The sequence below is a fragment of the Ochlerotatus camptorhynchus genome, unplaced genomic scaffold (assembly GCF_037179485.1).
Source record: "Ochlerotatus camptorhynchus isolate MF236.1 unplaced genomic scaffold, CSIRO-AGI_Acam_v1.1 ptg000274l, whole genome shotgun sequence".
Taxonomy (NCBI): Eukaryota; Metazoa; Arthropoda; class Insecta; order Diptera; family Culicidae; genus Ochlerotatus; species Ochlerotatus camptorhynchus.
Window position 1 is genome coordinate 7,321,891 of NW_027040763.1, and position 27,351 is coordinate 7,349,241.

Genomic DNA, 27,351 nt, shown 5'->3' on the forward strand with positions numbered 1-27,351 from the left:
TTTTGCGTTTAAAACATTTAACTCTCTAATCATCTTATTCCGTTGATTGAATCAACATTATCCATCAAAATAGAAAAGAACAAAAACAAACACCCCTACCTTCTCCGCTTCAACCTGAATAATATCAGCTTTCAACATCCATCTTCTCCGGCTGGCCATTGTGCTGCACCGGCGGTGACTGTCCGTCTTCATTACCTTTGGCAGCTTGCTTCTCCTTTTCGGTGAGCGTCCTCGCTTTGTCTCGACGTGATTTGATGAAAATTTTATGTCCAACGCAATCCTGATTACCGTGAAAGCATTGATTCTTGCAGCAGACGCGGCACAGCCGGTGGCCACATTTCAAACCCTGATTAGCAAAGGAGGAAATCGCGTCCGTCATTAGTCTGGTGATTAAAATTGTCGTCTTTGTGAAATCTTACCATCGGATTAGTACATTCAATCTTCTCATTTTTGCAAATCTCGTCGAATCTTCTCCCCGGCTCTCGATTCGGATCCCCCGGAAGGCGACCGGCCCGATTCGGTCTTCTCTGGACGCGTTTCATTTTCTTCATTTTCTTGCGGGAAATTTCGTTCCCTTCCGGGTCGTAGAACTGACGTTTCTCGCGGTTGGGATCGGAAGCCAGCCGGGTGGCTTCCTGGAGTTTCTGCCGGTGCACCTCCGGTGGGGCACGGATGTACGGTTGACAGAACCATGGCGGCAGGGACAGGTTGTAGTCTAACTCGTCGCAGGATTCCGTCGGTGGTAGACTGGTTTCCTCTCCGGTCCACTGTTGGCGACCTTCGTGGAATGGAGCGTACTTGTCGTCCAGCTCTTTGACGATCGCTCGGAACTCGGCTACGCTATGGCATAGAGCCATTCTCTCCCGAAGCGGGGCGTTCGTATTCAAATTCATTCTGGAATGTTTACAGTGTGGTTATTGGGAGAGTTTACAGCAATACAAGAGGGCTTACAAATGATGCATAATCTTGAAGAGATGCCCCCGAATGTACGAGATCGGTGCTGGATACTGTTCGACAATATCCAGATATTCGTAAGCAACACTCCAAGCGGTCGGATTTACTCCTTCAAACAGGAACGGATTGAACAGATTGCCTTCGGCAGTCATGATACCATTCACGCCGGTTTCCTCCATACAGCGGTGCAGGTCTTGGACGCACATGATGTTACCATTGGACAGCACTGGAATGTTGAGGATTTCTCTGTTGGGATAAAGAAACAGTTTTAACTTTCATCTTTCAGTCGTGGGGGTGGAAAGAACCTACTTTAACTTTTTAACATATTTCCAGTCGGCAATTCCCGTGAGGGGTCCCTTTTGTTCGCGGGTTCTTCCGTGAACGGTTAACATCTGGCACCCGGCAGCTTCCAGCATTTTGGCATACCGGATGGTCTTGTTAATATCTTCGAAGATACGTATTTTGCACGTCACCGGTACGCTGAGGTTTTTGTGGAGGGTGGTTACTGGAATGATATCGGGAGAAAATAGGGAACAACATTAATTTAAGACTCTTCTTCTTATTTTCCCTCGCATTTCAAGCTTATTGCTCATCGCATATTAGCTTATTACGTGCTCTCAACTTAGTGTTCTAGATGCACTTCCACAGTTATTAATTGAGAGCTTTCGATGCCTGTGCCATTTTTGCATTAGTATAATTCAAGCTGAACGTTGCATTAGGTCGAAGACTACAAATCAAGAAGACTGGCAACTATTCCCTTCGCCCATACAAATGTCAAACGTCACTGATAACAGCGGCTTTGACAATCAAAAGTGGAACTTTGAGGCCAAGTGTTAGTGAGATCGCTTATTAACAGTGACTGTGTGTGTGACCTAATGTCACCGAAACGAATAATCATAACACGGTACTCGTTGTCAGGCATGGAAAATCATTTGCATTCATTTCGTGCATTCATTTACATTCATTTGCCCCTAACTTTTTTCATCAACAGAATTCCGCAAAATGGTGTATGGAGCTTTTGTAGGTTTTGTTATTAGCTACAAATCTAGAAGATCTTCTGAATAATTGATCAATCTTGTAAAAATATCCAAGGGGCAAAGTTCAGTGATCGTCTATGAATTTGCATTAATTCAAAAAATTAGGAACACTTTGAAGAAGTACCATTAACCGTGGGGAAATATCGAGAGCTAATATAATATCGAGAATAATTATGAATATTAGGAAAACTTCGAGAGCTTAAGCAAAGCTCCATGAATTTTAGGGAAGTCCAGAGAACTCTAATTTATTGAGAAGTTTAAAGAACTTTGGGGAATAACGATATCTTTAGAGAAGTTCCGAATATCGGGAAAGTTCAAAGATCTTCAAGAGATTATTCAGACAACTTCGTACATTTCAGGAAAATGCTTTTGTAGGTTTTGTTATTAGCTACAAATTTTGTTCAAAACTCAAATCCGTATCTCTTATGCATGACGAACCAGAGCAAACAGAATCCACTACTGTTTTTCAGTGAATGTATTTTACATTCACTGAAAAACAGTGACGAGTTCTGCCCGCTCTAATTCGTGATGCATAAGAGATACAGATTTGAGTTTTTCACAAAAGTTAAAGCTAATAACAAAACCTACAAAAGCTCCATACATCATTTTGCGGAATTCTGTTGATGAAAAAAGTTAGGGGCAAATGAATGTAAATGAATGCATGAAATGAATGTGAATGATTTTCCACGCCTGCTCATTGTTGTTTTGGTTTTGCTGTACAAAATTTCACGGCAATTTGTATCCTAATCACATCAAGCCGGTGGTTTTCCAACTCCAAACCGAAAAACTTGTCATGGTGGATCAAGTAGAGGATTGAAACTCGGATCGATACCTAGGAATTGGCGGCTTCCTACTCCGTTGCTGCTGAAAATTCAAGGATTCAAAAAGAAGAAAGATCCGGTACCTACATCACGCTCCAACGGAAGGCGTAGCAGGATCTAATGTTGGAGAAAATGAAAATGAAAGGTTGAAGGACTACAATCCCAAACGGTAAGTATCGATAAAGGATATATTTCCATTTAAGATGTTGTCAGAACATGAAACCACCGGATAGTGATCCTCTGTATGCTTTAACAATTCTTGGAATCGACCGAACACTTCCACACAATGATAACAACAGTGTCGGATTGGCCAGTAACATTCAAATGGTCTGCGAGTACTGTGTCAAGTTGCCGAGCGTCACAACGTAACTCCCCCTGTTGTGGTCAGGTGCAAAAGCCATACGGAATGGACATGCATTTTACTAATGCATCATACGAATGCCGATAAATGCATCCCTAAAGAGCTTAGGAAAAGTGGAAGATAATTCTGAGATAGTCCCACCATCATTGTGAATGGCATTATTGCCATAGTTTCAATTTCCAAAACAAATATACCTTTAGCATCGTTGTTAGCATAAAGCAAAGAAAGAAAAGTTTCACTTTTTACGACAATCATAACAAAACCAATAATTGACTGCTACTTATTTCTACCTATGTGTGTGAATGCACTCGTGGATTAACACACACCATCATACACAGCTTTCACTTTTGCTCAGAAGAGGCGTTGCCGTTACTGGCTCCTGATTTTTGGCAGAGTTGCCAGTCTTCTTGATTTGTAGTCTTCGATTAAATAGGTCCAAGTAACATAGGCAGATTCTCTCCGTCGACTTTCTCTGTGCATTCCCACGGCCATGTAAAGAAATTCCCATGTATTTTCAGAACACAGATTGATAAAAGAAGCTTTTATCTAGCATCTAATAAGACGAACACATCAAGAAACGGTTATGTGCTCTAGTTATTAACGAAAAAGAACTTCGACGAAGAGAATCGATGTTCAGCTTGAATTGTGTGTCTGCTCTAAATAATCGCAGGTTACCTGTCTCATACCGAATCCATAGGAACATTAACTCGTCTAATTGTACGTTCATTATGCTTTGTTAAATCAGACGAGTATACGATGTATCCGCAGGCACTGCGTCACGATTACAGCACATTAAACTTAACTTTAAGATTTCCATCCCGATAAGATCTTCAACTGAACCGGGGTTATTAAGTCGGTTATTTCGTTTCGATGTTATTAAATTAGTATTGTGTCAATATCGCGTACCCTGAATAAACAATCAAATCTGGTGATTCAACATATTCCGAACATTTATTTTACTATTAAAGTCTGGAACGTGCAAAAATTGGTCAACTTCATATTGGTGTATTTCTGTTAAAAATGCATAAAAACCTGAAATGCTGCATTTGGAAGTTGGCAAAATTGCTGGATGTGGCCAAATCGACCGTGACAAACGTTTTGAAAGTGTTCAGAGAGCGTCTATCGACCGCCAGGAAACCTGGAAGCGGCGGCAATCGTAATCCGGACGTGGCAGCAACGACGAAGAAGGTGGCGGTGAAACGGAATCCTAACGTCTCCATCCGGGACGTCGCTGGCAACGAGCCGGGTTGTCGACGTTTAAGAAGGTGAAGGTGGCGAACCGAGATTACAAACTTAACACGTCGCAAAGCAGCGATCCCGAAAGCTGTATACGAATCTGCTCACAAAGTTCGACTGTGTCGTCATGGACGACAAAACTTATGTGAAGGCGGATTTCAAGCAGCTTCCGGGACAGGAGTTTTATACCGCATCAGGAAAAAGGGAAGTGGCCGAAATTTTCAAAACCAGCAAACTATTGAAGTTCCCGAAAAAATATCTCGTCTGGCAGGCCATATGGACGTGTGGTCTAAAAATCAGCATTTTCATTACTACGGGAACCATCAATCAAGAGATCTACTTCCAGGAGTGCCTGGAAAAGCGGCTGCTACCATTCCTAAACCAACATAATAGACCTGTGCTGTCCTGGTCGGACTTGGCGAGCTGCTACTATGGGAAAAAGGCAATCGAGTGGTACGATGCGAACAACGTGGTTGTGATACTCAAAGACCGCAACCCTCCCAACAGCCCAGAACTCCGCCCTATCGAAATATATTGGGCCTCGGTAAAACGGAATCTTATAAAAACTTAAATCCATGGAAAACGAGCAGCAGTTTAAATCTAACTGGCGTTCGGCGGCGAATAAGGTCGATTATACCACTGTGCAAAATTTAATGAAAGGGGTTAAGCGGAAGGCACGGCAGTTCGGACTTAGCAAACCAAAAGAATAAACGATCATTTTTTCCTTTAAATATATGAATTCAACTACCAAAAGAAAAATAAGAAGATTTTTGTGAAATGAATTTTGACTGAAAGAAACGATTTTTTTGTCGACCAACTTTTGCACGTTCCAGTCTTTATTTTCATCCGTCTTCATTGGAATCTTTCTTTTTTTCCTCATTATGCCAGCTTCCTCTGCATCTGTATCAGTACTATGATCATGTCCATCACGCTTTTCTGGCATACTAGTGCATTGTTAAATTAAATTCAGTAATGTTTAATTTCGTAAATATCGGGCTGTCATGTGTTGATTGGATCCAGATTCTCGATTACCTCGATTGGCGGAACATAAACCAACCTATGGAAAATGTAGCAAGGGAAACTTGCCAGGTATTATGTGTGTAAAGGTAATTCAAATCGGGAACTTATCTTCCCGGGTATTCCCACCGGAATAGCTGAGCTTCTAGTAGCTGACCAAGCGGAATAATCGGCGCTCTTGGAAAAATGCGTATCGTGAAATGGACGGGTTCGCACCAGCATAAAGGGTGGAACGGTAAAAAATTGGTCGACATAAATTTGGTGTATTTTTTTTCACTCGTGCACTTAAAAAATCCCTCATTTTGAAGGTGTGTGTGTAGGGAATGTTGCCTCTATTTTGTTATGGCCATTGGCGTTGTCAAAATGGAGCCGAAGCAAGAGGAACATCGTATCAAAATTTTACTCGCGCATATGGTAAATGATTGATGCGACAGAATTTCGCACGAAGTCGACGAAGAGATGACCAAAGTGAGCTTCAACAAGAATGGTAGATTGATATTTATTTTTATAAACAATTAATCATGTCCTCTTCCCACCGTAGGTACTTGAAATGAGTATCACATCCCGAAATCAACTTTAAGCGACAAATTGAATGGAAATCATCCCCAGCGACTTGGAAAAGATGCAGTTTTAAGTGCTTCGATTGGATTCTTCTGTGCGCAGCGTCCGGATGTCTCAAAACCACAAAGGAGATACCTGAAGCAGCTTCTGAACATGCATCCCTCCAAGGCAGCATTTTCAAAAGGGGAATACCATCGACAGGATGGCTGAACAAGTTTTTCCGGAGACATCCTGAAACCTCAAAGCGGACACCAGAAGCACTTGGAAGAGCATCCGCGGGGTTGACCGGTGAACGACTTGAACGATATTTTGAGTACGTTTATAGCCAGTTCGAGCTAGGACAAATGTTGTACCTCTTGGATCGGCCAGCTTCATGGTGAAATGTGGACGAAACCAACTACGTTATGAATCCAGTGCCAAAGAAAGTGTACGCACGAAAAGGGGCGAAGGTTGTTTACAACGTTGAGCGTGGCAAGCCGAAAGAAAACATCACTTGTACCTATGCTGTTGCTGCAGATGGGAGTTACATTCCGCCACTGATCACATTTAAATATTCGTTGAGTGATCTTGTTGCTGCTGCTACTGCTGTTGGTGCCAACTTTGGATTTAACCAGGCGCAATCCGGTTGGATGAAAGGAGACGCTTTTTATTTCTTTGTCACGCAGCATTTGAACCCTCACCCAGCATTGAAATGGGAATTCAGCGTCCAATTGTGATCGTCGAGGATGGGTACTCTGGTCACCATTCGTTGAAGCTGTATAGGTGGTGCTACGAGAATGACGTGAAGCTAGTGGTGCTGTATCCCAATTCAATGCACATTCTCTAAGTACTAGATGTTTGGCCCGCTGAAAGCAAAATACACCGAGCTGTACCAGAAGTGGAAATGTGACAATACAGAGAAAATGTTCAATGAAATTGCATTTGTGAAGCTGCTTAAACCAAGGGGGACGACTCTATCTACGATGCAGGAAATATTGTGTTTTGCTGTGGCTAGCTGCGCGTACGCTGAGTAGATAGAAAGAAGATTTATCACGATTTTGGAGATTTCCTGCAAAAAGATGATGCGCGAAGCAAGTAGATGCGAGAAATGAAAGAAGATTTTTAGAAGATTGATTCGCTAGTGTGAGATTTTTCGAGAATCTAGAATTGAGATTTAGATGTGTCGCCCCCCTCGGCTTAAACAGACAAATGATGCTGTCATTCAAAAAGAAATCATCATCAATGGATGGCGATCGATCGGTCTTCAACCATTTGATTTCAAGAACATGGAAAGATTTCGTTTAACAAAAACATCTTGCAGCACCCCTGAATCATCATTGGAAACTGGGAGATTTGAGAATGGTTTGGACGAATGTCAAGATCAACTAGCCGAAGACATCCAGCAGACTGATCCGAATAACAACCTACACGAGATCAGTAATTGCTCTGTTATGAATTTGCAAATTACAAATATTCTGTTTGTTATTAGATCAAACTTCTGGCGTTAAATTGGGAAGACAGTCTACAGCTTTTAATAAGAAAATTAATCAGAGCAAACAGTGGAATAAATGTGCATCTGTCGATCTCAATGAGCTTTTTTCAGCACATTATTCGACAACTCTCGTTTTATGCAGCATTGTACACTGTAATACAGCATTTATTCAATATATATGCTTATTGGTGACTCTGAATTGTTTGTTGGGTATCGCATACAACAGCGCAAAGAGCCAAGAAACGAGCCGACCTGTTCAACATACAAGGTTACAGCGACACCCAATCGATATGATAAGCAAAACAAGTAAGTTGTACACGACATTGTTGACCAAGTTTGATTGCGTCATAATGGACGATGAAACATAGGTGAAGGCGGATTTCAAGCAGGCCAAGAGTTTTACACGGCTACCGGAAAAGGACAGGTTCAAGATACGTTTAAGCAGAAAAAGTTGTCAAAGTTCCCGAAAAAATATTTGGTTTGACAGTCGAATTGCACATGTGGGCTGAAAAGCGGAATTTCCGTGACAACTGGCACTGTTAACAAAGATATTTATGCAAAGGAATGTTTACAAAAACGCCTGTTGCCTTTTTTGAAGAAACACAGTTATTCCATAGAGGTAACTCTAAGACCAGAAGGTCCCGAAGAAACGTGCTCGACTTTTTGGCTCAGCTCTGGTACTCTCTTCGGTCCCAAGCTAATCGATGCACCCCTTGAAACAGAGTAAAATCCACGAACTCTTCATTTTAGCTGTCAAACTTTCATAGCGAATCAAAATAAACATAGAACAAATTCAAAATCCTTAGCTTCCACCGGTTGGTTATTCCGTGCTGCGTGGAGGCGAACCAGCCCAAGGCTGAAAGCCTCCCTAATAAAGTTAAATTAATTAATTATTCCGTGCTGTTTTGGCCAGACCTCGCTTCCTGTCACTACGGGAAAATGGATCAGGAATGGTATACCGCCAACAACGTCCAAGTCGTACTCAAGGACAAAAACCATAACATAACATAATCAGTGTGCACTTAATTACATTTAACCTGTTTTTGACCGTTCCACCCTAGGGGCAAGACGGCTGTACTCAGAGTTAATATTTTCACAACGAGCAAATTTGAGTAACTCATATTTACTAAAAAGTGATCAAAGTAGTCTCACATTCGTCAAGAAATTAAAAATTATATCAGTATAAACATACATTATCTGTCAGACTGATCCTAACAGTATTTAATTTTTGTATTCTTGCATCAAATACTCATTAATCCGTGTGTATTTCTTTTCAGTATGAATTACTATTATATGCGTGGTCTCTACTATCGTGGGCAATAAAGTTTACAAATCATGAAAAGATATTTCCGATATGATCCGGAGAAACGAAACCGTTATTTGGGTTGCTTTATAACGGGTTGCAAAGGGTGTGCTCTGTCGATGGTTAATTTAGCATTTAGCTATTAGCAGTTTTGGCATTGGCTCTCATAATGATCATACATTGGAAAAGTTTTGATTAGACCTTTTTCTAGTTTTAAACCAGTTCAAGATTTGACCAATCAAGCAAACTCAATGAAGATTAAGAGTTTAATCCACTTCAAATGTGTGATTTAACTTATATAAATCAGTTAACATGAGTTGCGAATTCTAGTTTGAATTGTTCTGATAGAGCAGTAAATTTTTATATGTGATATGTGACTGTGAAAACTGCAACTCCTCAATGATTATTTCTCCCCAAAGTTGTCAGTGAAACGCGATGCAAAGGAAGAGGAAAACTACCATCAAAAACTTCAGTTTTCATTCAGCAATACAGTCCTGGAATCACAAAGCAGTAGTCTTTGATGCCACGTGAAGTGAAACTTGTAAGAGGCACGACACATTTTTAATCTTAAATGTGCATAAACAAAATACGTTAAATTATGTCAACTCCATATTCACTTGAAAATCCAATTATTATCATCGTTAACCAATGATAAGCATACACAGATTTTGCAGGCTGCCACACGGATGGCAATCCGGTATGTAATGTTGTTAAATGATGAACGTAGATTTTCCTCATCAAACATCTTTGCTTGACAATCGTGGAATGCAGTCGAACTAACAGGTTGCTATGTCACCGTGCATTGAATATTGAGCAATTCGAGTTACTCAGAGTTACTCAAAATTTACTCCAATATTACTCATTATCAAAAGCTGTCTCACCCCTAGGTTCCACCCTTTAGTTTTGTATTTCCGATGGATTCACTTGAGCGAGTGGCAAATTCGTGCAGGATCTTGATGGGTTTCCGGGTGGCACCTGGATGTTCACAAGCGTCAGGGTGGAATCCAGTTCCTGCATGCCATGGAAATTGAATATGAACAACGAGTACAGACTTTGGAGATCTTGTGCCGTTGCCGGTTCCATCTGGAATGGTTTCGGTGAGACTGTGCAGTGCAGCCCGGGACGAAGATCCGGATTTAGATGGGTCAACGCAGCCTGCTTTACGGGTTTTTATGAAACTGGTTTCCCTATTGGTACACCAATTAGAATCTAAAGGCCCAATTAAAAACTAGTTAGAATCAAATCGACTAAGGTTATGCATCTTGATGTCATTTGTGATACCTGTCAAACTTGCCGTCCGTTCCAATCCCGAACGCAAAACAATTAAAAATTGTACATGTAATACAACATGTAATAAATCACAAAGTAACGGGCCTAAGGCTTGAATTAAAAGTTGTTTTATCAGTCGTTTTTTTCTTTTCTGAAGTGGTTGTTTTTATACGTAATAATAACCGGAAAAATATTAAGGACATGAAATAAAATACTGATAATTTATAACAGGGATGCAGTAATCAAAAATATAAAAAACCGATATTTTAAACAATGATGGAATGCATCCACCATTTGCAAAAATCATAGATGAATTGACAGTTCTCTCAATAAACACCGTGTCACTTGTAGTTCACTTTGTCACTCACCTAGAAATGAACCTCTCACGTCACCCGAGTCAACTATCGGAATCGAGTGAGAGAATTGTCACCTCACCTCAGGCGCCGCGCAGAATAAGCCTCATTGTTTAAAGTTTAGGTTCCTGTCATCATTGATTTAAAAATGATCTAATAGATAAGGAGAATATAACAGCCTTCACCCTCATAAAAAGTAACTTATATGCATTAAGAAATAACTGACGTTACAGTAGTTGAAAACATTGCTCAACTTGAACTCTACCGAGTGTAAGTTGAAGGCCTCTAGTTAAAGTTTGCTCGTCTGCCAAAAGCTGTTTCAATCGAATTTTCAAAATGCACTACCTTGTTCGATTGGAACAGCATTTCTCAGTTTTCTTGTGACAGTCGCCCATACTTTTATTAGAGGCCTTTAGTGACAGAGACAGTACATACCTTTAGCTTCCATGGGAAGAAAATGGATGGGAATAGCTTTTCCACCGCAAAAGTGGCATGACACCGACGGTGCGTGTTGGGATTCTCCTTTAGTGTATCAAAAAATAAAGTTAGAGGTATAGATTGAACCTGCTTGTGGGTGCGAAAAGGGGGAAATCCTTCATGCTAACTTTTTGTATCTTGAAAGCTTGGGAGCTTATATGCTTAGCCGTTGTGCTGTACCATCAAGGAAGAAAAAGTGGTGGCATTCTAAAAGGTATAAGCAAACAGTATGAAGAATGTACACGCTAAAAATGGGTCAAGGAAAGAATCGTTTCAAAAAATAATGCAGCAGACCCGTCCAAAACTACTTTCCCTATCTTGATACATAGATATCAAGTTGAAGCAATGTAGAGCATTGCACCATCGAATTTACACTCATAAAATAAATCACATAACCAGTGGAAAATATCCACGTGAATTTCACATAACTTTCATGTGATCCCATAATTGGAAATTGCACCACTAAATCACATGAACGTTATGTGTCCAATGAAATCTATATGATTTCTCACATAGAATATCTTGTGCTGTGTGATATTCAGATAACAATCATTATTTTTGTTATTGGAAAAATATTATGTGTGTTCCTAATAGAAACTAAGTGAAAACTTTTTTTCAGTGTAGGCCTTATTTTTAGATGAGCAATTCCTTTACATATACAGTATTGACCCGATTTTTCAGTCCCTCCGCGCATTAGCCTTTTATCGTTAAATAATTTCACATAAGCGGAATTTCAAATCTTCTTCATTTATCTTCAAGATGGATGTGCAAGGTAAACTTGAATGCAATAAGACAACCGAAAAAGCGCATGGCATTCGTAGGACATTGAACAATATTTTCAAAAAGGGGGCTTACAAAATCGGGTCATTGCTGTAGAAGTCAATTGGATTTTGAACGAAGCCTTTTTTCAGTAATTTGTCTTGTTTTAAAACTATGCTTTGTCAGTATATGGTGATTCTGTTAGTAGCAGTAGGCGTTCAGATCAAAGTAACAATCAAAGCAATCTTGAAATAAACTAGCAAATAAAATCTTCACTTCTATTTCAACCACTGTAAGGAGTAGTTCGTTTAACTGCCTATTCTAATAGATTCTAAAACTCCTTTTGACAGAAGTCAGTGATTCGAAGATTCATTTTGACAGAAGTAAGAAAGATATGACCAATTAATAAAATTATTTTCTTGAAAATGGTGCACACCTTTTTAAGCACTGTGTCATTCTCTACCATTTTCGTTTGGTTTAAACCTTTGTAAGGCATTGTCAACTATATTGCAAACAACAATCAATTTTCTGTTTTAACTGGTGGTTTTAACATTTGGTAGCAGCATATTTCAGCACATTTGCCTCATTGTTCTTAAAAATATTATTATTATTATTATTATTATTCATCGGACAAACCACGATCTACATGAATTAACTTACACTAGGCACCCTAAACACTATAGCATTGATCGAAGTCGTTGAATGAAAACATTAATACTAACATTGAAATCAAATAGATAAAAAACTTGGTTGAATTCAACACACATTGCCCTAATAGGTTCATTCTGAGCATAATCGGTCCTCTGAAAGTTAAGCCTCAAGATCTGCCGTTGACGGAGTTGTCTGGGTGTAATACCAAGGTTTATTCGAGAGAGTATGTAGGGAGCGTCAATTTCTCGTAACAGCAGCTTCGCAACAAATACTGCTTTCTGTTGGCTTCGCCTGCTTTCCAGAGTTGTCATTCCTAGCAGGCGACAGCGACTCTCGTACGGTGGTAAATCGTTTGGGTTATTCCAAGGCAGGAACCGGAGCGCGTATCTTACGAATCGTGATTGAACTGCTTCTATCCTTTTTATCCAGACCTCATGGTGAGGACTCCACACGACAGAAGCAGATTCTAGCCCGGAACGTACAAAGGAGTAGTACAGTGATCGTAAGCAGTACTGGTCACGAAACTCTTTCGAAATGCGGAAGATGAATCCCAGATTTCTGTTAGCCCTAGCGATGATGTTGGAGTAATGATCCCGAAACGTCATTTTGCAATCAAGCTCCACTCTAAGATCCCTGATGCTTGTGACTCTTTCCAATGCTTCTCGGCACATTTTTTCACACTTATAACAAGATGATTCCTGTCACACCAGCCTTCGAAGAGATCAATATACTGTTGAAGCTTCTGGCAGTCTTCTATAGATCGTATTATCAAGTACAATTTTAGATCATCTGCATACAAGATTTTACACCCGTCTGGTAGGAGAGAGCAGACATCGTTGAAAAACAGGGAAAATAACAGTGGTCCAAGATTGCTTCCTTGTGGAACTCCTGAGCTGTTGCTGAAAGTGTGCGACTCAAAAGTGCCAAGTTTTACGCAAAGACGACGGTTCATAAGGTAAGATTCAATCCATTTGACAAACCGAGTTTCAACTCCTAAGCGTTCGAGTTTTGCGAGCAGGATTCAGTGATTGACACGATCGAATGCGGCTTTTAAGTCCGTATAAATGGAATCCATTTGCATACTTAGAAGGCAGCTAGATGTGAACTGAATCAAGTTAGTGGCAGTGGATCTCCCTGGAAGAAAAAAACCATGTTGATCCGGGGATATGTACATCTTAGCAGCACGAATTAGCATATTGTACACCAGTATCTCCAACAGCTTCGACCCAGCACACAATGATGTTACTCCACGGTAATTTGCGATATCTCTTTTGTCTCCTTTTTTGAACGTCGGGAACATTGTCGAATCCTTCCATTTATCGGGAAATACAGAGTCTGAAAGTGATTTATTGCAGATAAATCTCAAGGGCCCACAGACATTCTCAGCACATTTTTTTAGAACGGTAGCAGGAATTCCATCTGGTCCAGCTGACATTGAAGGCTTCATTTTCCTCAGAGCTGTGAGCACATCCACATGTCACCTACGCGGAAGTTGAGAGCATTCGCTGGAACATCCGAAAGAGCAATTCTTATTTGATCTTCGTCCACCATAAGTTCGTCAAATACGCTTGAAAAGTTTTCAGCGAACAGGTTACATATACCATCAATAGAGTCAGAGGATTCGTCTCCCAGGAACATGCTCGTTGGAAGGCCATTTTCCTTTCTTTTGTTGTTAACAAACGTCTAGAATCTTTTCGGGTTTTCTTTGAGATCTGATTGAAACCGACGAACATGTCTAGCATACAAAAAGCGATTATACTTTTTGTATCTGTTACTAGCAACACAGAAATTTCTCTTGGAGAAGGGGTTCTTGTCCCTCGAGTATTTCCTCAGTGCTGCTGCTCTCTCACGTTTGAGTTGTCGGAGATGGCTATTTGACCATAGCGGTGATGGGCGAGAACGTGGTGGAGGGACATGTTCACGGAACAACTGGTGCAAGGTGATGGTGAACACATCAACTGCTTCATTAATGTCAACAGACTCATACAGTCGGGACCAGTCGATGGAAGAGAGAGCCAGATTCAGAGCGGCAAAGTCAGTTTTACTGAAGTTGAACTCTCTGTCGTCGTTTAGTTCTTCAAACCTGGTGGGCGGAGAACACTGCAGTAGAACTTGGAATGGCGGATGTAATTGATCCACGCTTGTTAGTGGTTCAGGGGGCTCAGAGACGTCAACATATAGCAGTTTGAAAAAAGATCATCAAATAAGAAGAGATTTACTAAATCGGTCAAGCCCAACATTTTACAGATAACCCATGAATCCGTGGGCAACATCGCCCACGTGCATCCACGGGATGAGTGAAAATCTCCTATCATACAACCGGTCAAAAACAGGATGATGCTCCAATTAGTGGGGAGAAGAGCCCGCCCTTTATTCACGAAATGTTAAATACAGGGAGTTGGTATTTCCACTCTCCCCATCCATTTCGCTTCAATCGAGTGGCCCTGGTGGACTCTCCCGTGCACAGAAAAAAAAACTTGAATTTTAACTGTCGCGTAAAATCTCTTCTCGTTTAATTTCAAGCTATAGTTGGCATAAAAACGAAATTGATTACATGCTTGTATTCAACGTTGCTGATTTATGCGATATTACGCTTAAATTTAAATGAAATATCGTTTAAATTCACGCCAAGCAACATTTTACATGATTTTTTTATGCGTTGCAGTATTTAATGTTTCATATAAATGAAGTGCCAGAGATGGGGTCATGGAACAAAAAATGCTACATGCCAGTTAAATGCATGAATTGTGGTGATTTCTCTCCCATGACTGTCATGTGAAGGAAGATCCTAAGAAATTTAAATGTTCAAATTGTGGTGAAAACCACAAATCCAATTTTTGGGAATGAATCATACAATCTCGTTCTACGCGACAGGTAGAAAACGCTACATGTTCCCGAACAGGTACTAATTTCTCTACTGTTAACAACGGTCAGCGAGGAACAAATTCCCGTAGGTAAAACATTAACCCTACTTCAAATTCTTCATCTATACCTGCTGCTAACAATGTTCAGTAAGTTAATGGGGCTACCTATGCTGCTATTGCAGCTGGTAGAAATCTAAATCAAAATTCTAGTCAATAGAAATTTCAATGATTTTGACTTAGGTAGCATTACTGCCTCTAAAATGGAATTTTTACAGAAATCGTTAATCTACATGATTACTGATATGCTAAAAATTAACTTGCTTGATGCTATTCAAACTGGAGTAAAATTTGCGAACCATATCGTCAACGCCCAAATCAGAACCGACAACTCCAGCGACCGAAACACAGTGGCCCAAAATAATCGAAATACCCTTTTATTTTAATAATTTTTGCAAAGATACAACACCAACCACACTTGCAAACTTGCAAAAATACAACACCAACCACAAGTTCGCAATTCTATTTAACATTTGAAATGAATAGCAATCCTCAAACTACACCGAGTAATTAAGTTGTTTGAAACTAGTGAAGTCAGTCATACTTTTGATGTTGGGCTACGTCTGTGATTTCTATATGGGGGTACGCTTAGTGAAAACCAAAAATGGAACATGTAACGAAATCATGAAAGATTTTGAACGTTAATAACTCATCTGCCCCTAGACCAATTTCAAAAAAATTATCACCAATCGATCAGAAATATTTCTTATATTGAAAAGTTGGTTGGTTGTCGTTATTAAGGAGATTTTCAGCCAGACGCTGGTTCATCTCCGAATATTGAAAAAGTGGTAAATGTCAAGGATTGTACAAAAGCGTCGAAATAACTAGCAATCCAATTATGTACATGCATATGCTGCTTCCCAAACACTGTCATCAGAGAGTCGTTAGTATTTAACATTTGAACACTTTTTTATGATCCTGTTTCACGTCATGATTCATCTCTATGCCTGTTCAGAAAAATTAGTACTTTTATTTATTTTCTCTACAGCGCTAAATCAAACGAATAGAAATAAGAAGGGATGTCGGTTACGCGCTCGAATAATTGAAATTCGATAAATATTTAATCGAATAGCTGGACAAATCTTTGCGATTAATCGTAAATCTAACAATTGGACTTTTAGGTATCCCTACAAATAATGTAATTTAATCTTTTTTGATTGTCCTTCGAAAATATCAAACAGCAGAATTGCAACCAGCAAGTGTAACCCAAGAACCAAAAGCAGTGCGATGCTAGTGTTCATTGCTATGACGACATCTGACGAAGCAGAGGGGTGAGAGTCAATTCTCTTCATCGATTTCCTCTTTTGATGATCATGGCTTCACTAGCCTATTTCGCATTATATTAAATATCAAAATTGAGAGCAGACAAATCTCCCTGTGACATCACATTGAAAACTATTTTTGCTATCAGTAAGAGCAAACTGAAAACTAAATTTGATATCCATTTTTCCTGTTGATAAAAAAACAAGTATTCAATTTGCTATGCTAAGGCAATGAAAACAAACCGGCAACAACATATTTTTGAAGAGCAAATGTACAGCAAAATGAAAACAAAATTAGGCCTCAAATTTATCAATTGCGTAAACTGAAATCAAATTATGATTTCAGTTTGATGTTGATATCAAAACCTGATTTCAACTTGCTGGCATTTTGATGCTGGACTTTGCTCAAGACGGGGCCTCCCTTAGCTCAGTCGGTAAAGGCGCAGCTACAAAGCAAGACCATACTGGAGGTGGGTGGCTGGGTTCGATTCCCGGTCCGATCTAGGAATTTTTCGGGTTGGAAAATTTCTCGACTTCCCTGGGCATAGAAGTATGATTGGACTTGCCACACAATTATACTAATGCAAAAATGGTACAGGCATCGAAAGCTCTCAATTAATAACTGTGGAAGTGCATATAGACCTCTAAGTTGGGAGCACGCAATAAGCTAATATGCGATATGCAATAAGCTTGAAATGCGAAGAAGAAGAAGAATATAATACCACGTAGTCCTACGTCACCATTTTCAAGGAAAATTAAAATTAAATTTGTGTGCGCTCGGAAAAAATAGGAGCTCGATGGTTTTGATCAGGGTTGACGTGATAATTTTGACGTAGGATTATGTCTTTCAGTAACATATTGGAGGTGCAATTTAAGAAATAACCAAAATTGACCGCGTTACGAAAAGTGGTCAGGTTTTGGCCACTTATAACTCTGTCAATAGCGGATGGGTTTTAATTCGAAACAAGCCAATCGATTTAATTTTTTTCTACAAATCTGTTAAAATCAACACTTTATTATATAGTTGAAAATGCTAATTTCAAATAACAGACTAAAGTGGTAATTTTTATACGATAGATGGAGGAGATGAAATCATAGAGTTGATAGTTCCGTTAGAGTACGGCAGTGTGAAAATTGCATATAGATAGTAGATAGCGAGCTAGGACAACTTTTAAGGAAGGTACAAATCGGTTTTTTCATCTCTCTTTACCAAACATCCCCCTTTGGAGAGGGATGGTGAGGGGTGTGTCCCCCGCCACCACTGCCAAAAAGATATGAACGCCGACCCGCTCAAGTACCAACGATGTGTTTGAAACAGTTCTACCGATTTTTACCGCACTTCAGTTGTTATTTGAAGGAAGGCATCCAGTCGTAGGTTTGGAAATTGCAGCTTCCTTACTTAAAAGTTGTCCTAGCTTGCTATCTACTCTCTATATGCAATTTTCACACTGCCGTACTCTAACGGAACTATCAACTCTATGCTTTCATCTCCTCCTTCTATCGTATAAAAATTACCACTTTAGTCTGTTATTTGAAATTAGCATCTTCAACTATGTAAATCTTTGACTTCACGCAAAAGTAATACTAAACATTTAGTCAAAGAACACTTTATTAATATAAGACAAATATATTCTGGATTTCTTTTACTGGTGAAGATTTGTGGATACATAAATTGGGGTGAGTCGTTCCACTTGTATACCTCTGATAAATTAGTGGTGATACGTATCTCAGATGGAAAACATTATCTTAAAAGATCAATATCGCTGAAACTTCCACCAAATGAATGTTTACAGTCTCCCTTTCATTTTAGGCTAATTTTAAAGTGTCTTATCGAGGGGTCTAGAACAAAAAAATCTCTATATTTACGTGTGCATGGACAACGAGACTAACTCAGAGAGCAAGGCAATTTTGCTCAGTTGAATGGAGAAATTTATAAAACCGTACACTCCCGATTATATGTTTAAGGACACCCCCAAAAAACATGCAAATGCATATCTTTGTCATTTTACGTCTAATTTTCGTTTTTTAGAACATTTGAAAGATTTTGAATGAAAATACGAAGAAGCAAATTCCTCAATATAATTTTCAAAAAATGAGAGAGCTTTGAACAAAACACATTTGCATGTATTTTGGGGGTGTATTTAAGCTTATGATCGGGAGTGTAGGTACTCAGCGCTACGATTTTGGAAATTTCTCCAGACAACTGGGTAAAACAATCTCACGACGTAGATAGTTTTATGGCTCGACTGGCTAACTTGTGTGTATATATTTTATACATTTTACATTACATTACACATTTTAGACGAACTGAGTAGATTCTTCTCGTTTAGATTTAGGATAAGGTGTATGTAACCATAAATTCGACGTCACACTCCTAGCAGCGTAGGAATAACTTTATAATGAAAGAGATGATAATTTCATATTATCAGGAGTTTTCTTTATGACTTTGGATTTACCTACACACTTAGATTTTTTTGCCGAGATGGGCACCACCGAGCAGCTCGGTATTTTATTTTGCTGGATCTCAACGAAAAGTTTGCCGCGTGGTGAGAAAATCTGAACTACTGTTTACCAGCCAAAAAGTCTTGACCTCCTAAACAACTTTGCCGAAGACAGCAACTTTCTAGCTGATCAAGATCTCGAGCTGAATATGCGAGAAATGCACGTATATACTAGCGCCGCATAGTGAGAAAATTCTGAATTATTGGCACCCAACAAAAAGATCTTTACCTCCTGAAAAACTATGCCGAATACATTTACTTTCTATCTGGATCTAGAGATATTTTACATGCGAGAATTTCACATGTATAGTAGCGCCGCGAAGTGAGAAAACTCTGAACTACTGTTCACCTGCGACAAGGCCTTGATGTCCTGAACAACTATGTCGAAGACAGTATCTTTCTATCTGGTTGGGAACTCGAGATATTTTATATGAGAATTTCACGTGTATACTAGCGTCGTGTAGTGAGAAAATTCTGAACTATTGAGCACCAAAAAAAAAAATGAATGAAATTCTGAGGTTCACCACCTGGCTGGTCTTCAGACACTGGAGTTACGGAGAGCTGACTCCATCGCAAGGTTCAGAGATTGCTGTAGGCGATCCGATCAGCAGATCGTCAGGGATCTGGCACGTTAGGTTAAGTTAGGTTAAGTAGGTAGAATAACAAATTAATACATTCAAACAACATACTTCACAAGAAGAAAATTGAAAAACATTACACAGTAAAAAACAACATGTACAACACAATATCAAAAAGTTCACCAAAGATGAAGAGCCATTCTGGCTAACCTCTTGCCCTGTATTAGCAATTGTAAACCACATAACAAATTAAAATAAAGAAGAATTTTACTACTATTTTACTTTAGCAAGAAGTTCCTCCAATCAAATTTCGCTTTTTTTTTATTATCCATTGAACAAACCAATTCTGAATCGGAATTCGGAATCCAATTTCCGTGCGTTTTGTGCACGAAAATGCGCAATTTTGTCATCAGAAAACGAGGCGTGTGGGAAAAAGTGGTTTCCCTAACACAGTCGCCGAAAATTTATACCTAGCCCGTAATCCTACGTCAAATCTATGGTCGTGTCTTGGATACAACCTCTTAATTTTTTAAACAGAAATTGCTCTTTTGTTAATAACTTTTCTTTCAGTTGATGAAACTTGTTTTTACTCTAAACAATTGATAGAGTAGGATAAGAGTTCACTGGAAACATGCATAGAATATTTAAATCACCTTATTTGATTTCATACCAATGAGACTCCGAAATAAGAAGCGATTATTTTTCTTTTCCTTTTTGTGACGAACAAATGAGAACAGCTTTTCAACTAAAAATAAATATACTGTAGTTGTCCCCCCCCGCCACCACTGGCCAGGGGGGGGGGACACCCCTCACCATCCCTCTCCAAAGGGGGAGTTTGGTAAAGAGAGATGAAAAAACCGATTTGTACCTTCCTTAAAAGTTGTCCTAGCTCGCTATTCTAATATCTATATGCAATTTTCACACGGCCGTACTCTAACGGAACTATCAACTCTATGCTTTCATCTACTCCATCTATCGTATAAAAATTACCACTACAGTCTGTTATTTGAAATTAGCATCTTCAACTATGTAAATCGTTGACTTCACGCAGAAGTAATACTAAAACATATAGGGGAATTTACGTATTCTCGGCAACCTAAGCAGCGGCCATCTTTCTATAGCCTTTTTCTCTAAGGAACGCACATATATGCAGTATTGGTTTGTTTACAATCTTTTGCTGCCAGCTGCTCTAAAAATTTCAGTCGAAAGAATTGTCAAAAACTGTTTTGAAACGCTTTTACAAAGCTCCAATCTTCTCTAGTGAGAGCGAGTATTGTCGGCAACCAGTTTTTCTTCGGCAACCGTTCCATTTGAACTGCGTGTAAATCTGCTGTTCTATTATCGGCAACTCGAAATCAGCTACAATTTGTAGTGCGGGTGTTGCATTTCAAGAAAACCTTGCTAGATTGCTTTTTCTAAGTGGTAAAAATATAGTCAAATTGAAGCTGAAAGCATAAAGAATCGTTTACATGCATTCAGCGAAGTGTTTTCGTAAGAAAATCCAGTGAAAATAGTGTTTCAATTTGTGTTGCCGAAAATAGTCTGTCATGCCAAAGCCGTCATTTCCCCTAGTCAAAATATACTGTGTTTTACGCAGTGATGGCATAATCCTCACTCAAATGATTTTGTTTCGCTCTCAAGGGCTCCCAATATCACGCATGATATTGCAATAATATATCAAGCATGATATTGTTTTTACAAGCTCCTTTGATATTGCGAGACTATTCAGAACATGTAAAATTGCAGCCACGAGTTGACTTACCACAAAAATGATTCCTTTGCACATCGTTTTCTTAGAAAGAGAAAGCATAGTTGGCTATCTTTCTTTACGCTTCACAGATGGCAGACACAAAGTTACTGCTGCCAGCAGTGATGGAAGTTTCGTTTCGTGTTCGGATGTACAGTAAAAATGTTGAAGCTCAAACTCAACACAGTTTGGTGAGAATTGTAGCCGGGGAGTTTTGTTAGATCTTTTGATATTTTCACAACACTGGTTTTACGTACCTATAATGGAAAGCTGAAACCCTTTTTCTATTAGGTGCTTCAAGAAAAACCATGTTTCGTCAAGTGAGTGCGGAGATCTTAACAAATGAGCAATTTTTGCGAACAATGGAGGATACCAACCCTAGTTTTGACCAATTTTTGGTGTGTACATTCTAGCGTTAGCGTTAGCGTTAGCGTTGTTATGATATACTTCGTAGATTGGATACTAGCGACACTCACGTATCTTCTGAAATTCTCAGTTAGACTACTTTCAGGAATAATGCTGAGGAGTAAACATTGGTTCCAATCTAAACAAGAGTAACAGAAGCATGACTGTCGCTATTCCCGGCCACGCCCATCTTTACCATAACTAGGGATAAGGAAGGAAATGTTGATGTAGTACTTACTTAACGAGAGGCCACCGACTTAGCGACACCCTCATAAGTGCTACGGAGTTGGAGGGTTGGGTAGGGTATTCGGTTAGGATTCACCTCAAGTTGGCGATGCAACCAAAAGTATGTATTGTTTATTTGTTGTTTATTTAATCTCTCGATAGCCGGCTATCGAAAGAACATATTAATTTTGTTTAGTGATAATGAATTTTAAGAGTCATGACGGAGAGCTTGGGATTAAACCCATAATTTTCTGCTCAGTAAGCAAAAACGATCCCTCCAGGGTCATCGAGCATCTCAGAACCATAACGCTTCGCGACAATACAGGACTACGTTTTCGCTTGATATGCAAATAGTTTCCAAGGTTAATGTTTAATATCAAATATACACATGATGGTGGCGATTTATTGTGCTGTTGAAGAGCTTGGGGTTAAATCTATGATTTTCTGCTCAGTAAGCAAAATCGATCCCTCCAGGGTCATCGAGCATCTCATAATCCACAGCGCTTCGCGTCAAAGTACGAATATATGGATGAACTATCTATTATTGAATAACTATTATTTACGATAATTACATGAATAAATAAAATATAAACTACAAACAAAACGTGACTGTTAAAATCTCAAAAAGATATTCTCACAAATATATTTCACGCCACCAGGAATCTCAAAACCAGTAGACGTTATAATGATACTCTGCACATGTTAGACACAAGAAAAGGCCAAAAACAAGCGTCCGAAACACAAAACCCTTCAAATCCACTTGCAGTCACAATCAACGATTCTACGAATCGCGAGCGCTAACGAATCATAAAACCGCTGACTGCGACACTCTGAAAGCGAAATTGACAGGCTCTATGCATCAAACACCCGCCCTCCAATCTCCACCCGCATCCAACAGCACAAATCTCCATTACAACATCTAACGAATTCAAAACTCCGAAAATCACCCATCTATAGCAAGTGAGTGGAAGCAACCCTGCATGCAACCATTCTTAATGATACACTTGTTCTGCCTATCTTTCTATTAGGCCTGTGGACATGCGTTAGCTTCGAAACTTCTAACCAAACTGGGTAAATTTTCAGATCACAAAAAAAAAAAAAACTTAAAAAAAACTTTCAAAGGTAATTACAAGTAAGATAAATATTGATTATTTTACGCGAAAACGAGCAAGTAATATTAAATCTCTTGTATGCTAATGCAAATTGACTGTAACAAAAATAATATGCTTAAATAAAATAAAATATTAATAAAATTAAATGCAAAATTTACTAGAAGATCATTATTTTATTGGTGATAAGTTTCTAATAAGCCCTCCCAGTTCCTCTGTATACAGAACAAATCTGACACTATAATCAGAATTGCTCAGTCTGCATGAAGCAGCCGATTTCATCAAGGAAGTTCTATTAACAACTAAGAATTAATCGTTTGAGGCATACTGAAGCATTAAGAAGGTGATATGTGTCACTATAGGAAATCATCAACGTTGCAATGATCAGTGAACGGGCACCATATGGTACATTTTCTCACCATGAACCTATCATTTCCAGCCTATCTGAACTATTTAATAAATGGAAGCCATAACATGGGTTACGCTCCCCCTAAGCGGGCCCTCCGCATCCTGTCTCTGTCTTTATCTCAAATACCAAATGCCAATGGTATGAATGTATCTTATATCTGAAAAATCCAAACCTGTTCTAATCCACCTGAAATGACTAACGAATGGAAGACTTTGACTACGCAGCCATGCAATAGTCTCATTCCGTGCCTTATGGCAACTTGATGATTCTATTGCGCTCATCTTTTGGCACCACCCAGGGGAGACTTGGTCCTGTACCCAATGCTTAACTTATCTCCATTCCACTCAGCTACTCGCAATTTCTTGTGATATAGTGGGCGGAATATTATTATATGAGACAATTCAATGCAGACGTCTTTCCAAATTTGGCAGATCGACAGGTAATCGGTGAGTTACCACGATAGTTGCTATTCAACAACTCGCAACGTCCCATCGTCAACGCCTGCTATGAGAATTTCCCATTGCAGACGCCAACGAAATGATGTCATCGAGCTATCGATCAACTACCCTGGTTATCGCCTGGTACCTTATAGCACGATGCTAGGAGGCGAACCGGAAGAATCGATGAGCTACCTCCCCCCCAATTTTTGGTGTGTACATTCTTTACACATACACATACGTGCCTGATGGAATGCCTGCTATGGTTTCTGATCCGCTCATGGGATAGGATAGAACCCTGCTAACGTCTTTTAACTTGTTGATCGCCTTGTACCGTAAACAGCAGGAAGATCTGATGAAGGATGAAGGATTAATGCGCTGTTGGCGCCATGGTCGAAAAGAAGAAGAAAATTATGTGTAGCGCAAAACAGGAAGACGTCCTTCAGCACCAACCCGGTGCTGGTGGCTCGCGTGGCAGTGCATTAGCATTGACCGAGCGGGAGGAAGTTTATCCATGATAAATAACAAGGATGTCCAATAAAGTTGTATGACAAGAACCATTTACCGAACCACCATCCCCAGCCAGATTGATGGGTTGGCTTCCGGCATAAAACCCTGCAGCTGGGTTTTTGCGGTTTATTACGGAACAGGTGTGACGACGACCAAAGGCCTTTATTGACGTTCTGTGGCGATTTTTAGTGATGATGGATGATGGAAAAATTATTCAATCAGGAAAGCATTATTTGATTAGGCACTTGTAATGGGAGTGCTATTAAAAGACTCCCGAGGTCAAAGTATAAATGTTAATTACTCGCGTATTAATAAATAGAAATATCAAAACGGAGTGGAAGGGAAAATTACTTAACCATAAAAGTTGACCCCGCATAGCTATTTCCTGTCTCATAATTGTCGAAGAATTTCCCCTGATGAAGCAATGGGCGGAAACATTCGAAATTCCCTCTCAGTTCGACTGGAGAAACGTGCCACAAGAGGGGACACACACACGTTGCAAACATAAACAACTCAATTCTATTTACGGCGACTCGACGACGACAAATAATCCTGTACCGAAAGCTGGGGTGGGTGTGGGTAAAATCGAATTTCACGCTTACCGATTTCCTTAAGTAGGTCCCATTCGTCCTGTAGGAAGGCACCGTAATGGCCACGCTTGGCAATCGCCTGTGGACAGCCCAGATTGATATCGATAGCGTCGCAGTGGTCCTGAGCAAGCAGGGCAGCGTCCAGCAGTACCTTCGGATCGTTGCCGCAAAACTGCAGGAATGGGAAGGGACTGTTAGTTGTAATAAATGTGACAGAGCTGTTGTGGCTGAGATGAGAGGGTAGTAAAACAGGACCGTTATTAGTCGAAATCTGGCTACGCTCGAACGGTGCTATTCGCCATAGAAGGGGGACCAATTCGTTTTGATCAATATTGAGCATAACAAGCATTCGTTGTGGACGGTCTGTTTTACTTTGTACCAAAGTGTAATTGTCGCACAGCACGTGTGTGTTGTGCTCACAATTCCCGCTGCGGCTGGTCAATCGAGGGAAACCCTACGTGTTCCGGTGCGCTTACCTGTATGATGAGTGGTCGATCCTCGGGGCACGATTGCAGCGAATCCTTACGATACTTGGGGTCCTTGCTGAAGCAGCTGCTGTGGAACATCGGCGAGTAGCACAGTTGGGCACCGTGTCGGCGGCTCAGTAAACGCCACGCCAGTTCGCTGGCATCCACCATGGGGGCCACCTGTGGGGATGGATGCAGTTATCGTGAGACAAATGTGGGTGAGCAATGAAAACAGTAATTACGATGGCCTGTCAGAGGGTGGGTAAATGTTTGCCACAGTGAATTTATTACTAGTGAAAGTTACGGGGAAACTTGGAAACTAGACCTGTGAGCCGGCAACGCATAAATTTCCACATTTCAGGAGAAACTGTTACCGGTGAACAAGTCTATTGTAGCATACAGAACACACAAAACCTAAGCAAGGGAAAGTCAATAAAAATCACTCGACGTTTATTACAGAGTAACAGAACTTACCACATATTTCGGTGAGCCCAGAGTTTTCTCGTAAAACTGAAATCCTTCCAGTTTTGGTTTTTTGCTGCCGTCGTTTGTCCCTACCACACCTGATGATGACGCCTCGGGGACTTGGGCTGCGGATGTACTGCTAGTGTTACAGTCCACATCCATCGCTGGTCCGGCTGCTGCTGCTGTTACTGACTGTTGATGCTCGGTTTGGATGCTGGTGTCGTTGTTGGTAACCATATTACTGTGCAGTCCTGTCTGAAACGTGAAAAGGAAAACAGAAACGATTGTCGCATTATTCTGACAAATAATTCTGGCGCTTCTCAATGCAGTAGGCGCTTAGTAAAAATCTTAATTTTGACCTCTCCTACAAGCACGATCCAGTTTATCCCGGCTTTTACTTTTTGCGTCTTGAAGTCTTGATGACGGAAAAACTTCCCGGTACTGTTCTCCGGACCGTAAGCATTCCCAGGAATGTTTTTAATTATTAAAAACAATCGGCAAGTCCGTAAAAAGGCACGGGGAATGGTTATTGTTATGTAAATTTCCCACTCAAGATTGCTCAATTATGCTGCTCTTGCTGTTTCCGTTTTCTTGCGTCGCTGTCACTAGTCGTCAACGGCGGCGATGGTGGTTGAGGAGAACATCTTTTCAACGTGTAGCGTTGCTTGTCTTCCTCTGAGCAGCCAACCCAACAGTAGGCTTGTGCCTACGATTCAGCATGTATTTTTCCCCTCACTGCGCTGATGCTGGGCTGTTCTGTATTTTGCATCCTTTGAATGGGGTGGTCCACAACTATAGCATTTCCGGATTTTCCATGTTGAAAAATATTAGAATAGGCAGTAGAACGAACTTTTCTTCATAGTGGTTTAAATAGGAGTGAACATACTAGATTCTAATTGATGAGTTAATTGACCACTTTGTCAAGCAGTTTTAGTGTGACTTTCTACCAGCGATTTCACAAAACTGGACCAACTAATTTCAATTTTTTTGTGAAACGCACAAATGTTGGCTACTTTTCTCGAGGTTCTAGAAGAAAAAATCTTAGAATAATATTTCATTTCAAAGTTCAAGTGGTAGTAAACATCATTTTATCTGCTCGAATGAAGTGGTTAATTGGTTTGATACGATAGTTAGTCCGGTCTGAGCATCTGTATTTATGGACGTTCTTTGAACCTTTCTGATCCTTTGTAGAACTTCTACTAAGTGCCCCGTATTTCCTTCAGATTCCCTAATTCAGTATTGTTTAGGCTTAACAGGGTGGAAACTCAAAAGTTCATCGATTACATTCTCTGCATCTCCGTTTGCACTACTTCAAAAGAGTTCCACGCCAAATGACGAAATCGAAAAAAAATGACCTTCTCCGATGAAACGTTTTATAATTGTTTGTTATGGGCAATGATTCACATTTTTGATAAAATTAGGTCATTTTGGATCTTGCAAAATTTTCAAAATAAA

General features: G+C 39.9%; 1 protein-coding gene across 1 annotated transcript; it reads right to left on the reverse strand.

Moving 5' to 3' along the window:
• On the reverse strand, nucleotides 1-26,133 carry Dus1 (Dihydrouridine synthase 1). Its single transcript, XM_065227523.1, has 7 exons — nucleotides 25,906-26,133; nucleotides 25,441-25,611; nucleotides 24,977-25,136; nucleotides 1,264-1,459; nucleotides 952-1,200; nucleotides 420-894; nucleotides 1-346 (listed from the first exon to the last, which is right to left on the reverse strand). Exons 1-7 carry the CDS (start codon nucleotides 26,131-26,133, stop codon nucleotides 125-127), a joined length of 1,701 nt encoding a protein of 566 aa, XP_065083595.1. The 3' UTR covers nucleotides 1-124.
• Nucleotides 26,134-27,351: the final 1,218 nt, after the last annotated feature.

Excerpts from the sequence above, each read along its gene's own strand:
- Dus1 (XM_065227523.1), bottom strand. The coding sequence starts at position 26,133 with ATGGTTACCAACAACGACACCAGCATCCAAACCGAGCATCAACAGTCA. Across the intron at positions 25,137-25,440 it reads ATCGACCACTCATCATACAG|TTTTGCGGCAACGATCCGAA; the intron begins GTAAGCGCACCG and ends CCATTCCTGCAG. Across the intron at positions 895-951 it reads TTCAAGATTATGCATCATTT|AATGAATTTGAATACGAACG; the intron begins GTAAGCCCTCTT and ends TAAACATTCCAG.